At 34.0% G+C, this 12,199-nt stretch overlaps 4 protein-coding genes across 4 annotated transcripts; 3 read left to right on the forward strand and 1 right to left on the reverse strand.

Annotated features, from left to right (window-relative positions):
* Positions 1-762: 762 nt before the first annotated feature.
* LOC146537757 (uncharacterized) lies at positions 763-3,166 on the forward strand. The gene is made up of 3 exons (XM_085187966.1): positions 763-881; positions 2,495-2,680; positions 2,930-3,166. The coding sequence occupies exons 1-3, from the start codon at positions 870-872 to the stop codon at positions 3,029-3,031; spliced, it is 300 nt and encodes a 99-aa protein (XP_085044092.1). The 5' UTR covers positions 763-869; the 3' UTR covers positions 3,032-3,166.
* A 1,874-nt stretch (positions 3,167-5,040) lies between these two features.
* On the forward strand, positions 5,041-6,032 carry LOC146537758 (uncharacterized). Its single transcript, XM_085187937.1, has one exon. It carries the CDS (start codon positions 5,056-5,058, stop codon positions 5,944-5,946), a length of 891 nt encoding a protein of 296 aa, XP_085044063.1. The 5' UTR covers positions 5,041-5,055; the 3' UTR covers positions 5,947-6,032.
* Positions 6,033-8,838: 2,806 nt separating this feature from the next.
* LOC146537759 (uncharacterized) lies at positions 8,839-9,495 on the forward strand. Its single transcript, XM_085187930.1, has one exon. It carries the CDS (start codon positions 8,865-8,867, stop codon positions 9,441-9,443), a length of 579 nt encoding a protein of 192 aa, XP_085044056.1. The 5' UTR covers positions 8,839-8,864; the 3' UTR covers positions 9,444-9,495.
* A 402-nt stretch (positions 9,496-9,897) lies between these two features.
* On the reverse strand, positions 9,898-10,461 carry LOC146537760 (uncharacterized). The gene has a single exon (XM_085187934.1). The coding sequence runs from the start codon at positions 10,440-10,442 to the stop codon at positions 9,999-10,001; it is 444 nt and encodes a 147-aa protein (XP_085044060.1). The 5' UTR covers positions 10,443-10,461; the 3' UTR covers positions 9,898-9,998.
* Positions 10,462-12,199: the final 1,738 nt, after the last annotated feature.

Raw genomic sequence — 12,199 nt, forward strand, 5'->3', positions numbered from 1 at the left:
TTATATAATAAAGACATTCGAATGACAATGATGAAATCGGTTATAATATTACATATATATTTTATCGTAAATTTTGTTTACGTTCGGAAACCAACAACTGTTTTAATGTACTGTCTAAATTGTAATTTTGAAAGGCGTGGTTAAATACTGAACATTACGAAACTAAGCCTGTGCCAATATTTACTAGTTTCGTAATAGTTTATAGATAATTTACATTTAAAACAATACAAAATGTAAATTGAACTGAAAATTTCATAATAATTATGTTATTTTAAGCATCACATGAAGATAAATATCAACTTATATTAGGATTATTTTTTCTCTGCTAGTAGATTAGTATTCAGCTTATGTGATTCTTTGATATGTCACAAAGCGAACTTTCAAATTGTCCAAGTTTATTTTCAGAACAAAGAAATGTCTTGCATACAAAAAAGAATTATTTCGTAAAACAAACTATAACTTAAAGAAATGAAATATTTAATATTTCCATTTCTTTCCTTTGGTGTCGAGGCAAAGCGCGGCGTTAAGTTCTGTCACTCAACACGTAATGCCTCCAGAATTTTACGGAAAGTGGGAAATGGAAATGTGTTAATGGGAATAGAGTGTCTTAACACTAGGTTCCCAGGTTCCCTCTGCCTAACGTGCTATGTGCATGAAATTAAGAAAAAAATGATACAAAATATTTGTCACTAACTGTACTTACAACAGATTGTATTTCATATAGATGACCTAAACTCAGCCTGCGTTAGGATTGGACCGATTTGGCCAAGCTATGTCTTAAAATACTATAAAAGCTCCGTAGGGCTTGTCCCTAAGCACATTCGTATCTTTCTCGTTTCTCACAATCCTACGATCAACCCTCTAACAAAATGCATAAGCTGGTAAGTGTTATGTATATATTTATTGTATAATTAAGTAAAAACTTTTTTTTTAATAATATTCTTATTTTTGACAAGAAATGTTCATTTTAAATGTATGGAAAAAACCAAGGTGTATTTAATCTTCTGATTCCTTGGTGAAAGTCATCAATTGTGTTTTTATATACTAGGTCCGACTTTTTATCGACGTGAACTTGACATTCTTAGTGCGGCAACGACCTACCGAGGCCGCCTCGCGCTTTACAAAAACTGATTAATTTGTTGTTCAATTATTATAGATACCTAAATTGAAATATTTGGAAGGGGAATTGTCGACTTAAAATTTATAAAACCTTTGTAAAATTATTTTAAACTTTTTAGTTCGTTGTTTGATGTCGGTCTTGATAAATATATTACATGTTATTTAACTATATAACCAACTATAAATAAACTTAAACGAAAGCTGTGACTTACAATTTTAAGTACTTGTTTACCTTAATAAAACTTATTGCCTTTTTCTTTATAATATACTAATGGAAATTAACTGTGGCTCTTAAAAAACATATTTCTTTTATCGTCACGTTGTCGCACACGGCAGGGCAGGCAGAGGAAACCTAGTGTTCAGACACTCCGTTCCTCATTTATCGCCGAGTTCTGGAGGCATTTCGTGGAGTAACTCACTGCCGCGGTTCGCCTCGACGCGAGAGCGAAGAAAATGGAAATATTAAGTATTTAATTTCTCCGAGTGGAGAATCGAACCCACAACCAGTCACGTTTCCAGTTTTCACTTTGTGCCTGGCCTCAAAATTATATATTATTTGGAAGTTTTTATTCAAAGCTCAAGTAAAGTGAAGCTTTTTTTAATAATAAATGGCACACGCGCCAGCGTCGTGATTGTCCGAGACGGCCTTGTTAGAAAGGAAATAATATCTGTTATATTTAGATCGTTAAACCTACCTACCGCCTACCTTCGCACAAGAAGGTACAAAAACAATGTTTAATTTCCTTGGAATTACTTATAATAATAACGCTACCAATTTAGGTCAACTAGTATCGTTATAGAATATCTTTTATATATATTTTTTGTAATAATTATTATTCTTTGAAGTATGTAATATATATACTATGTAAGCGTGTAATTATAATTATATTTATAGATATATGTATATAAAGCGTATTATTAAAATATAAAAAAAATATAAACATTCAGTAATAATCCCAAAATCGAAAATATTTTTTTCTAATTTTATCTTACTAATATTATAAATGTGAATATAATTAAATTAAATTAAATAAATGTCGAGTCGATCTAGTTACCTATTATAATTTAAATGCATTCACTTCAAAGGACAGACAATGATAAGTTATATTAAACGCTATACTTCATTTATTTTATTAATCTCAAGTTACTTTCAAATATATATTTAAAGCGTGTAAATAGAATATTTAAAATTAATACCGACTTATAGGAGTACTATTTTTAATAATAAAAAATAGTTCTAGGGTTTAATATATTTTAAAATTCATATTGCGATTTAAAAAATACATCATATTTTTTAAACTTCTATATACCTAACGTACAATACAACGATTTTTCCTTAGAAATAAGTGTAATAAAAACAATTTTCTTCTCACAGATTGTATTCGCCACCCTCTTGGCTGTTGCTGCCGCAGCTCCCGGTTTGGCACCTCTTGTATCCTCATGGGGTCATGGCGCACTCGTTGGTGGACCAGCTGTGGTCAGCGCACCCCTCGTCAGTGCTCCCATCATAAAACAAGCCGTCCCCGTAGCTACTTCCTATGCCAATGTTAACGCTGTCAGGGTAAATATTTTAATAATTAGCCAATTTATATATTTAAAATTAAATACAAAAAATAAATAAAGTTAAGTTAAAACACATGTAGGGATAATATTAATTACTTAATTAAATTATGTTTTTATGTATTGGCTTTGAGTTAAGCTTCTCGATTTGACTGTGTAGATTGCCTCTATATACACTGTTAGTGTAGTGTAATAATATCTTTTAGAAATTAAACTTATATATAAAACGAAATTGTAACACCTTTTTCAGATTTCCTCTCCAGCTCTTGTCGCAGCCCATGCTCCTATCATTGCTGCTCATGGTCCCGTCCTCGGTGCATCTTTAGGCCACGGTCTCGGACACGGCTGGTAATCCGCTTACCGAAGACAGAGCCTTGGTTTCAGTCAAGATACGCAACAGTCAATTTTATTTAAATTATAGTCTGATAAGCTATTAATGAAATTCTATTTGGTCCTTATTATTAAAAATTTAATTTATATATATAAATATTATTTTATTTTACCTTTTTCTAAGTATATATATTATACGTCGATATATATGAAAATAAAACATAATAAAAGGTTATGATGACATAGTAAGCAATGGATAAAGCTATATTCATACAAAACTCGTGTATTCCTCATACCATAAGACATAATGGTGGTCCATTGTCTGTAGGTGCTACGTATATATTAAGAGCTGTAGCAAAACGAAAAGATATACAAATGTAGTAATGACGTCTTTAGCTTCACGCTTTGTCTCAAGTGAAGCAAATAAGTAAGCTAGTAAGCTGGGTTTGCCTCATCCTTTAACATAAACCTCTACATACATATCCTCATGAGGGCCCTCATCAGCACCACCTACACTATGTTTTCGTAATCTTCCCGTAAAATCTTCCTCTTTCATCATTCTTAATTCATTTATTATCCCAACGTGCCCAAACCATCATATTCTTCTTTATTTTTACATTTTCACATCCATTTAGATATCATCCCTACTTCTCATAATTCCTTGATATAATATTAATATTAAAAAAAAAACAGAATCTAAGAATTGTTGTATCTGCTCAATGCATGTATTTGTGCATGTAAAGTTGAAACAGAAACTCGACAAGTTATCCGGTGGCAAGGAACGAAAGCTCGTTCAAGGCTGCATAACTCAAGCCTTAACATTTCGCTTTATAGAGCACTACAAAAAGAAATAATAATCTTGTTTAAATATATGTATGTGCGACAAGCGAGAATGGGCGAAACCTTAATTACTAACTCAGTCTGTTCGACATTTTCTTTTATATTTATTAAGATCCTTTAAAACTTCGTTTTAAAAGTGAAGGTAAAATATTCATATAAGAAAATACTTAACAGATGATTAATCATTTTGGAATATGAAGTCTTTAGGTTATTTTGATACATAATAGTAATTAAAAAAACGTATACCTACGTATACTTTCTTCAAATATTAGATACTTTGTCAATATCTAAACAAGGCTTTTGTTTATATTAATTGTAAATATCTCTAAAATAGATAATAGGAAAATTAGTCAACTGAGCTATAGTTTTAATAATATTAGTTGAGTAAAGTCTTGGTAAGGAAAAAAAACGGTTAAGTGGGTAAGGTGCACAATGTGATACCTCCATGGGTTCCTGAGTAAGGAACCCTAAAACGATCAAGTGCAAGTCACTCGCACACCGAGGGTTCCATACCAATTTCAGCATTGTGAACAGGAAGTACAACTCTTAAAAATTGATAAATTAAAATTTGTAAAAAAACTCAATTTATATGAAATGAACTATTATATAAATAATATATAATTTGTAGTGCATTTCATAAAAATATAAGACGTAACTTTTTTTCTACGAAATGACTGTAAACTTTCTATTTTTGGAGTTTTTTCAACACTTCGTGCCGAAATTCAAATATTCAGATTTACGGTACTTCGAAGATTGGTGCGAAGTCAACGCAATCAACAGATACGAGTATAATTTTTGCTGTATTTTGTAAGCAATTTTCCGCATAATCAAAACCTATATATAGAGTTTACAGTCCTATCGTGGGCCTACATTCCGACTCGCACTTGACCGGTTTTTTATATTGTAACATTTTTAATATTACATTTTACATATAAGAAAATAAAATAAATCGTGTAGAATTGTAATTCATAATGTATTAATTATAAAAAATTAAGGAAAGGCCTTAGTATTCCAGCATTTGTTAGTTATAGACATGTCTCTAAAATATATCTTGAGGCTATGAAAAAACTTTATACAATGAGTAACACACACGTTGAACTTGACTTTTGATATATTTGAAGCTTGGCTATAAATACATAAGTCGCCGGGAAGAGTGCATCAGTGTACATTTCTTTGTCGTTCCCATCTGAACTAACACAGACCACGATGAACTCGCTGGTGGTGTTGCTTTCCGTGATGGCGCTTGCCGCAGCTAAGCCCAGTGGCTTCGAAGCTGGCGTCATCAGCTATTCTGCCCCAGCTATCGCAGTGGCTCCAGCTGCAGTATCTCATCAATCACGGGTTGACATTAAATCATCTCCAGCCATAGTCGCCGCTGAAGTTGTAGCTCCTGTAAGCCGTGCAATCGTGGCCGAACAAGCTGTAGTAGCTGCTCCTGCAGCCTACGCGTCACCTGCCGTATACGCAGCTCCAATCATTGCCCCTGCTGCAGTTTCATCACAGTCTCGTGTTGATATCAAATCTTCTCCTGCTGTAGTTAGTAGTGTTTCTGTTGCCCCAGTAGCATACGGTGCATCAATTGCTGCACCTGTAGCATACGGTGCATCCATTGCTGCTCCTGTCGCGTACGGTGCATCCATTGGTGCTCCTGTAGTGTACGGAGCATCTATCGCTGCGCCCGTACCATACGGTGCGCCTATCGCTGCACCCGTAGCATATAGTGCATCAGTTGTATCGCCTGTAGCGTACAGTGCTCCTTTGCCTGGTTTCTCATCCATCATCTCACCTGCCATCTCTGCTGATTCTGCGGTCGCCAAACCTGAAGTCGCTGAATTGCCAGTCGCCCCTTCCGAAACACCTGAAGTTGCTGCCGCACGTGCCGCCCATCTTGAAGCAAAAGCACTTGAAGAATCACACAAAATTGAGAAACGATCTGTTGCTTTTGTATCAGCTGCACCCCAGGCATCGCTATACGTGGCATCCCCAGTTGCTAGCTACGCTGCACCTTCAATAGTGTATCCTTCACTAGCCCATGTGGCCGCCATTTCTAAAGCTGGACCAATCTACTCCAATGCTGTCAGCATTCATCCATACTGAGCTATCATGGAAGCGAGAAAATAATTTCCCGGTTCAGATGTAATAAAATGATTTACACTAATGTAATTATATGAAAATAAAAAAAAAAAATACTTTTGTTTTTTTTTCTTTAAGTAAACAATCACTAGTAAATACAGAAAAAAAATTAGGAATACATATTTTGAATTTGGATACATTTGAAGTTTTTGAGTGGCATAGTTATATTATTTACATTTAATAGCGCGATCTAATTGTGATAGTCCGGTTCGTTCAACTTGTGAGACAGCATTAACACGGAAAGACAAGACATGGTTAGAAGAAAAATGGAAAATAGAGTAGACTTACTGGGTTCAACTTTTGAAATAACTTAAAGATTATTAATTAAATTAGAAGTTTAACTGGAAAAAAAATCTATTATCATCCATTATTCGATAATAATAATTTCATTATTATGAAATTACGCATATGCATAATTATGCATGTATGTGTAAAGATATATTTTGCGATCAATGATTAGTAAAACATTAATGATATGAATATATAAGAAAAGAATATTAAACCAGCTGGCACTGGATGCGAGAAGCCCAAGACCGGGATGGTTGGCATTTGATGACGGAGGCCTATGTTCAGCAGTGGACGGTGATAGGTTGATGATGATGAATTTATGATTTTCAGTATTTTGTCTATGCGTTTACTGATTGTCTGTTTGTGTGAACTTGACATATAAAATATCTAAATTTGGAATATCTGATGAAGAACCATAATAATTCACCTACTCTAAAAGTAATAATGAAAAACCGCCTTAGAACAAGTTATTTAGCATGATAGGCATTTTCCATTGACATCATTAAAAGAAAATGTGAACAGATACTTAAGTATGATTTCACTCGGGAGCTATTTAAATTATTTACTTTTTCATGGTCTGGTTTACCAGAATGAAACTCAACACCGCAGTTTCTCCCATCAAGAATTGGCGGGAAAATAAATGCATTTTATTTTATTCATCCAATTTCTTGATAATAAATATATATTAACCGATGGCTTGGACCCTAGTCCCGCCTCGGAAGAGTGTTTTTTTTATATTTTTAAATGTATTTTTTTTTAATATTAATTTATATTTAAAAATGTAAAATTGATTCACTAATTTAATAAAAGTATATTCTATTCTAAGATTATTAATATTATCATCCAGGAAGTCCGTAGCTTTTTGCAGTAACACGTAACCTTTTTTTGCACAAATTTGATTGGTACAAAAAATATGTCAACTCATTGGTTTGGTCTTTTGTAAAAAATAAATGGATATTTAGTAACTTCTACCAAATAACTCCACTATTTAGTAGTATAATATATATGTATATGTTTTTTAACTTCGCATGAAGCAGAGTGGGGAACCTAGTATTAAGTAAGACAGTCCGTTCCCCAATTTCCGCCGAATTCTGGAGGCATTGCGTGTTGAGTGGCGGATCTCAACACCGCGCTTTACCTCGACACCAGAGCGAAGAAATGGAAATATAAATTAAAATAAATATTTCATTTCCTCAAGTGGGGATTGAACTCACAACTAGTCGCATTTAAAGTCACACTTTATGCCTTTTTGTGCAGTTTGATAAATCTAATAAATAAAATTTTACTTAAATAAAAAACAAAAAATATATATAATAAAGTAGAAGGACAGTTTATAAAATGCATAAATGTATAAGCTTTGTTTCAATGTCAGTGTGTACTCATCGTACACGCGCCGGTGTCCTCATAAGTATTGTTTAGAGCAGCACGTGTGACCTAGACTAGATGATAAACGAGACTAGATGAAAACTTTTCGATTCAACTTTATCAAAGTATATTAAATTAAAATTCTAATATTTTTTAGTTATAAAATAACAATATAATTACTTTAAAAATATTGTTTATGTAAAATAGTTTTACATTAACGTTTTTTATTTCACATTCACGCTTTATCCCGCGTATAGCAGGGTAGACAGAGGGAATCTAGTGTTAAGATACGCTGTTCCTCACTTTACGCAAAAGTTTCGAGGCATTGCGCGTTGAGTGGCGGAACTTAACGCCACGCTTCGCCTTGTTATCACAGCGATGAATGGAAAAATTAATAAACATTAATTCATTCCCCCAAGTGAATTATTATTTATTACCCACAACCGTCGCGTTTATGGCTACACGTTTCTGCCACTGCGCCACGATAGCCTCATATTTAACTAACTCATGGTTAATATTTATATTAACTAATGCTTCTTAACTTTATCTATCATATTATAACCACATATTTATATATTAATATATTTTTAAAAGTAAATATATTACCTATTTACTCTTATTTCTTTTATGTCAAATATCAACATTTGAGACCAATTGTGGTTCAGAGGTACAAGCGTGTGACTGTAAGTGCGACAGTGTGTGGGTTCGATTCTCTCGACTCGAAGAAAGTAAAAATATAATATTTTCATTTCTTCGCTCTGGTGTCGAGGCAAAGCGCAGCGTTGAGTTCCGCCATTCAACACGCAATGCCTTCAGAATTGGGCGGAAAACGGAGAATGGAGTGACTAAATACCCCTACTATTCCTTTGCCTATCCTGATGTGTGCGGGATAAAAAAATATGATAAGATAAATAAGTATGTATATTTCTAAATATAGCCTGTAACATTTTATACACTGTAACGAAAGTATTACCTAACTACGAATTAGATATTCATGGATTAACATTTCATTTGTGCCTTGATATTTGCAAATGATCACAGACTTCCGCCAAAAAAAGCTGCGTATCTACCAAACCTAAAAAGTAGTTGACAACGACTAAATTCATTTGAAGGTGGTTTGGTATCATTTTTTGTGGGTTATGAGTTTTGGATCTTACTATATAAAGATTAGGAACAGTGTGTGGAGCATCAGTCGATCTTAATTCATCGATCAACCTCAACAAGCAACAATGTTCAAGTTTGTGTGCCTCCTCGCCTTCGTCGCTGTGGCTGCTGCCAAGCCCAGCGTAGTGAGCCCAGTAGCTTACAGTGGAGTGCCTGTCGTGAGCTCATTAGCTTACAACGGATTGCCCGCGGTCAGCTCGGTATCACAATACAGCAACAGCGTTCTTCACGGAGCCCACGTCGTGCCTTCTCTCTACAACGCTGCTTACTCACCACTTGTACCTGCTTACTCTCCAATTGTACCCAGCGTCGCCTTGGCTCAAGCTCCCAACTCTCCTGCTGTGGTGCTCGACGCCGTCAACGGAGTACCCTTGAACACTCCTGAGGTTGTAGCCGCTCGTGTTGCCCATTACCAAGCTAAAGCTCTCTCTGGTGTGCACCACCTTGCTAAACGCTCCGTTGCCCCAGTCGCCTACAGCTCAGTGGTCAACCCTATCTCTCCTTTCTCCCCCTTGGTACGTAACGTTGTGTCTCCAGTCGTCTACCCATCCCAATACGTCTCAGCTGTCAGTGGTTTGGAACACGCTTACGGTTACGGATACCCATCCGTAGTCCCCAAAGTTTACTCTGTGAACGCCTGGTAAATAGTTCTTTAAACGATTAATTATCCGATCGATGTACACTTAGTATATTGTATATAATGTGCCAATAAATTTATAAATGAATTAATGAAATAATCGTTTTTTTCACCCCTGTTTTTCATTTTGTTTATTTTTTTATGTATTTTTTCATATAAAATTATATAAAATTATCATTTCATTTTATATGAAAATATAGTTTACTTTTATAAATTTTATAACAAAAATATTTATATCTTTCTAAAATTAAAATATTTATAAAGTTTTTTTGTAGTTTGAACATTCTAAAACATTTATTAAATAATAATAAAATATAAGGATTTATTAATTGTAAATATTGACAATTCAAAAACTAAATAGTATTTTCTAGTATAAATCTAACAAGTGTAATATATATTATAAACTCCATATTTAATTGAAAATTATAAATTTATTTATTATTTTATATATAGATCGTACGCAAGAAAATAAAATATTTTCGATTTCTCATTATATGTATTATAAAAAATACCATCACCTTTCGATATTTTTAACACAAACTTGTTACATACACGCTTATTTTTAATAATGATCAACATGTCCTGATCCATAATATGCTACGGCAGGATGAGGTTTGGCGTGAACTGGAGCAAATATTGGTCCAAAAGCTTTAACAATTGGCAAAACTGGGGCCACCACTGGTGACGAATGTATATCGACTCGGGCTTGATGGGAGAAAGCCACAGGTGCTACATGACTTCCGTGTCCCTCGTGTCCAATTGCTCCAACATGTCCAATAGAACCCACATGACCATCAACTGGAACCAAATGCGGGGACCTCTTGAGAATATGGTGTCCTAAATGTTTTCCGATTAATCCGTGTCCAAATCCGATACCAGAGTGACCATGCCCATAAGGACCTAGAATTGGCGCTGGCACTATATGGGTCGCGGTTACTATTACTGGCAGCACTGCTGTTCCCTTGCAGAAGGCTACGCAAGCAATGAGGCAGAGTACGCGAAACATTTTGACTTAATTCCTTAGCTTAGCTCTGCAGCAAGTGGTTAAGATTAGCCTCAATAGTCATTTTTATACTAAACACTCTGTTTAGAAGTGATAGGATTTTATTTTAACAATAGATTTGTCATACGGCTGAGTAACAGGATAACAAAAAATACAGCATTGTCATTCATTTACTTGTTAAATATATTTTTATATTCTTTCTAATATACAACAAAGTGATATCATAAAGGTTCCTATTTTCTTTAACAGGTACGGAACCCTTAAAACAGCAAGAATATGTGTAAGCAAATTTATATCTTTTTACATTTTTTAAGTCGTTACTTTAAGTAAAAAATATTGCTTAAGTGCCAGTCCGACTCGCATCCTCGCTCCATACCAATTTCAAGGTTGTCAACGGGAAGTACAATTTATAAAAGTTTGACAAACTTAAGTATTTTAATTAAAATGAGTGCATATTGCACTCATATCCATAAAATTATGTATATAATGTTACTTTATATCAAATTTGAACTTATGACATATACATGTGAAAGTATAATAAAATCAAATTTTAAGCTTACACACCTGCGAAGCTCAATTGAAGAGAGCAAGAAATGTACATTGTTTGTGACTTTAAATTCTAGTCGGGAAAAATACTATATATACAACATACACATACATATTCGTATCTACATATCTAAGTCGACAGTTATAAATGCTAAATTAATTTATTCATATTCACGTTTACGTAACCGCATATAAATATTACGATAATCAAAACAACTACCAGCTTCTCAATACGGCCGTTGCCTTGCAGTGATGCAATAACCCGTTTGAGCATCGGCCACGAACTTGAATTTGTTTTGGATGCAGTCGACACTACCGTTATTTGTCTATATAAACATCATTCACGATTTTGCTCTATTAATACTACATTAGAACTCAAAATGTTGGGTCATATATTAATTTTGTGCTTATTTTACAAAGTAAATAGTCAAATATTACCAGTGATTTATGCAGCGCCTAGTTCTGTATCTCATCAGTCGCGGATAGACGTGAAGCATACTCCTCAAATTATAGCAGCTCCTCTGGTGTACAGTCCAACTATCTATGCTACATATCCAGCTGAAGAGAAGAATAATAATATTGTGTTGACATCTGTGTTAAGTGATAAAGTGCCGATAGCCTTAACTTTCTTTCATAATCTTCCACTAGCAAGAGCACTGGAGCACCCCATTGTTATTGAAAGTCAAGATTCAAATGAAGTTGAAAAGGAAGTAGCAAATGTTAGTAAAAACTATGTAGATACTAATAATAAATAGAAATAAAACACTGCTTAATTAGTCGTAGGTTTATTTAGTTAATGGTAATATGGTTATATTTCTGCGTATATTGTTGTTTATCACAAATTTTCTTCTAACTGATTGTAGAAAGACTAAAGAAAGTTTAATAATATATAGGTGACAATTTCATAATTCTTTTTAAGTTATCTAAAATTAAATGAAAGTTAACAGCTAAAAACAGACTAGTATTTTGAATGAAAACATTGCCCGAGTATTTAAGTTTAACATGTAGTCTTAAATTAATGTTCTTTTTATAGCTTTACTTTGAGTAGTCAGAGGGAACCTCGTGTTAAGACCGAAGTGGCAAAGGCATTGCGTGTTGAGTGGCGGAATCCAACGCCACGCTTTGCCTCGAGACCACAGCGAAGAAAAATATATTAAATATTTCATTTCACCGAGTGGGAATCGAATACACAACCTTTCGCGCTTACAGCCTCT

This window comes from Heliconius melpomene, chromosome 7 (genome assembly GCF_056956725.1).
Source record: "Heliconius melpomene rosina isolate 202511_hmr_F chromosome 7, ASM5695672v1, whole genome shotgun sequence".
NCBI lineage: Eukaryota > Metazoa > Arthropoda > Insecta > Lepidoptera > Nymphalidae > Heliconius > Heliconius melpomene.

Coding starts and splice junctions, on each gene's coding strand:
- LOC146537759 (XM_085187930.1), top strand. CDS start 8,865: ATGTTCAAGTTTGTGTGCCTCCTCGCCTTCGTCGCTGTGGCTGCTGCC.
- LOC146537758 (XM_085187937.1), top strand. CDS start 5,056: ATGAACTCGCTGGTGGTGTTGCTTTCCGTGATGGCGCTTGCCGCAGCT.
- LOC146537757 (XM_085187966.1), top strand. Junction 2,681..2,929: donor CCAATGTTAACGCTGTCAGG/GTAAATATTTTA, acceptor CACCTTTTTCAG/ATTTCCTCTCCAGCTCTTGT.
- LOC146537760 (XM_085187934.1), bottom strand. CDS start 10,442: ATGTTTCGCGTACTCTGCCTCATTGCTTGCGTAGCCTTCTGCAAGGGA.